Source organism: Aplysia californica, unplaced genomic scaffold (assembly GCF_000002075.1).
Source record: "Aplysia californica isolate F4 #8 unplaced genomic scaffold, AplCal3.0 scaffold00575, whole genome shotgun sequence".
NCBI lineage: Eukaryota > Metazoa > Mollusca > Gastropoda > Aplysiida > Aplysiidae > Aplysia > Aplysia californica.
This window is the reverse complement of record NW_004797845.1, coordinates 58,871-61,679: the sequence shown is the minus strand read 5'-3', so window position 1 is coordinate 61,679 and position 2,809 is coordinate 58,871. Positions and strand designations below refer to the sequence as shown.

At 42.9% G+C, this 2,809-nt stretch overlaps 1 protein-coding gene across 1 annotated transcript in view; it reads right to left on the bottom strand.

The window, feature by feature from the left end:
- LOC101858888 overlaps positions 1–2,809 on the bottom strand; it is a gene marked incomplete in the record, with an annotated part of 67,514 nt that overhangs the window by 10,304 nt on the left and 54,401 nt on the right. Inside the window, 1 exon segment of the mRNA XM_013087335.2 lies at positions 220–325. Within this exon segment, the coding sequence (XP_012942789.1) occupies positions 220–325 (106 nt within the window).

Here is a 2,809-nt window from a genome sequence, read left to right as displayed (position 1 = left end):
GGGGATCCGTAACTTTAATGGTACAGTCAAAGCTGCCCAAGATGACCACCCATTGTCGAGGAGAAAAGTGGTTATCTTAGACAGCTGGTCCTCTTGGACAGTTCCATTTTGATGTATAGAAAAATGATAGCGTAGAAGGCGGAAAGAGGCAATGGTTGGGGTGGCTGTCTTAGACAGGTGGTCATTAGAGCAGGTTCGACTGTATTTGTAATATCTTACCTATACAGTCTCACTCCACAGATTAAGAGTACCACACCTAACGCAACAATACCGACAGCGATCCATTCAGTCGGTATGAACTCTCTGTCGATTACTCTTAGGCTGTCTGAAAACAAAAAACAAACAGATCTTTATTCAATAACAATAGTGAATAATAATTGCATTTATATAGCGCTTATCCGTTCTCTACAGTATGTTCTAAGCGTTTTACAACTACTATCATCCCAGCAGACCATAAGACATTCAGAAACATTCTCATCTCTGTGCAAGCAGCTAACACTAACAAACTGACATGGTTTTTCACAGACTGTAGCGAGGTACAGTGGAATCCTGTTATAACGAGAGGGAGGGGACCGGAGCAAAATGTCCGTTATAGCAGGATTCTCGCTATAAGGGATCCAGTAATAAATTCAAGGGAAACTGTAAAGTAGGCCTAATCTATGAGTTAAGTGTTCCGTTTATTTCCTTTTGCTATCTCCCCTGAGGACGATTTTGTTTCAACATGACTTCTAGGTCTTACTTGATCAAAAATCGAATCAAGTTTCTTTCTCTTGCGCTAGATCTAGCGATGTGGACTGATAGCTCGGTGTTGACGATCAAAAAGGAAGGGCTCTGGGCTAACTCGCCCGTTGTTTCCCCCCCCCCCACCTCACCACACCCTGTGGGGCATTCTGTCTGCTTGCGCACGTCACACATTAGGTCCATCCATCACATTGCTGTGACCTCTCCATCCCCGCTTCAGAGAAGGGACTGAGAAGCATGGTAGGCCTTGATAATGTAAACTACGCTTACGCTGGCATATCACACGATGTGTTCTGTTTGTCTGCGCATGCCACACCCTCCCTACTCAGTTGCTCCGGCCTTCATTGTTGACACATTTGGGCTCTCCCATTCTTTGTTTCGATAGATCACCAACAAGTTTCTCAACTGGCGAGGTTTTACGTTATGTAAAATTGGCCTATGCACCGTGCACAACAGCAGCAATATTCCGCTATAACCGACTCGCATGTTTGTCTGAGATAGCGCTATAGCAGTATTTTATTTACAAAGGTAAAGAGGAGAAAAAAACGGGGTTTCAGAATAGCGTCTTTATAACAGACTTTTCGTTTTTCCGGACTCGTTAAAAGTGGACTCCACTGTACCATTTCCCACGTGGATTAGGGGAGGAAAATTGTGCCTTTCCCAAGGCACCACGCAGGGGCCCTGGCGGGGTTTGAACCCATGACCATTCGGTTATAATCTCGACAGCGTAACCATTAGACTACCGAAGCCACAATTAACTCTTTGCCTATACCTATACCCTAAAGTATAGAACCTGCTAACCAGAGCTGGTGGAATACAGCATTTTATAGTGCTGTTAAAAATTCGTGGCGCAACGCATCCTTAAATATCTCTTTAATGGGTAATGTCAGGGGCGGCTCGTGGGTCTAAAAAGTGGGCGTGCACAATTAAGCTATCTAAGGTTGAAGATAGTCAAGGGCATAGTAAATGAGATGGTGTATAATTTTAGGATCTTTGGGTTGTTGAGGGAGAACCTTGTGATTCTATTTTCATTCTTTTTACTTGTGGCTTTGACTTCTAAAACAAAATCTGTTTGTTAGCTAAACGTCAGTTTAATTCATCCTGCATTAGAACTGAACACTCAAGCAATACGTTTCACCACTCCACTACAAAACCGTTCAAAAGCACAACTCATAGGACGATGGATCACCTCCCTCAGGTTCACGGTCACAGAGTCACTTAAAATAGCAGCAAGACAATGAACCAATCACAATTCACTTGAGCACTCCGCTGGATTGCTCCGGGGCTCACATAATGTTGGCATAGAATAGTGTGCAGTCTATCGCGTTTATTTTTAGATTGCCTACTGTGGGCTATGTTTTGGCACTATTCGGCAGTGAGATGTGCCGCCTTATTAATATTAATGTACCGCCAAACTCTCTACGAGTGCGTCATCGCTTGGGTTATCCCAAAGAGCGATTTATAGGTCAGGTTTCCACCGTTGAATATCCTGTTATGATTAGATACAGCGCATGAACTTTGGCATGGCATAATAGCTGTTTTACGGCACTATAGACACAGAAATGACAGTTACGGCGCCAGCAAGGACCTTGTTTTGATATAATATTTGGCTAGTGTTTGTTACTGGCGTCTTTTAGTTATTTTTTTGTGGGTGTTTTACGTAATAGAACATTAAAACATTTTGGGCGCCACAGCACGACCGTGCTCTATGGACGAACCGCGCCTGGGTAATGTCACCCATACTTTGCATAGCAGTTTATGTCAATTTGTCTTCTACAACAGTTGCGGCTAGTAAGAATATTTTTCTATAATATACTTTTATTATAAAATACTATAAATTTTCGTTACGCGGAAAATGGGACTGTTCACAGCTCTTCCAGCTTCTCACACACGTTTTGCATACGCATATATGACCTACGTTACAGCTCACTAATGACACTTTTAAGCCACAAATCTCTGCAAGGGGAGGATAGGAAATACAAAAAGGAGGATATCAAACATATGTTTGAATGTCCAGGAACAATGGCAATTCGAATGGAGTTATTTGGACGAGTGGAGGTGCCGCTAA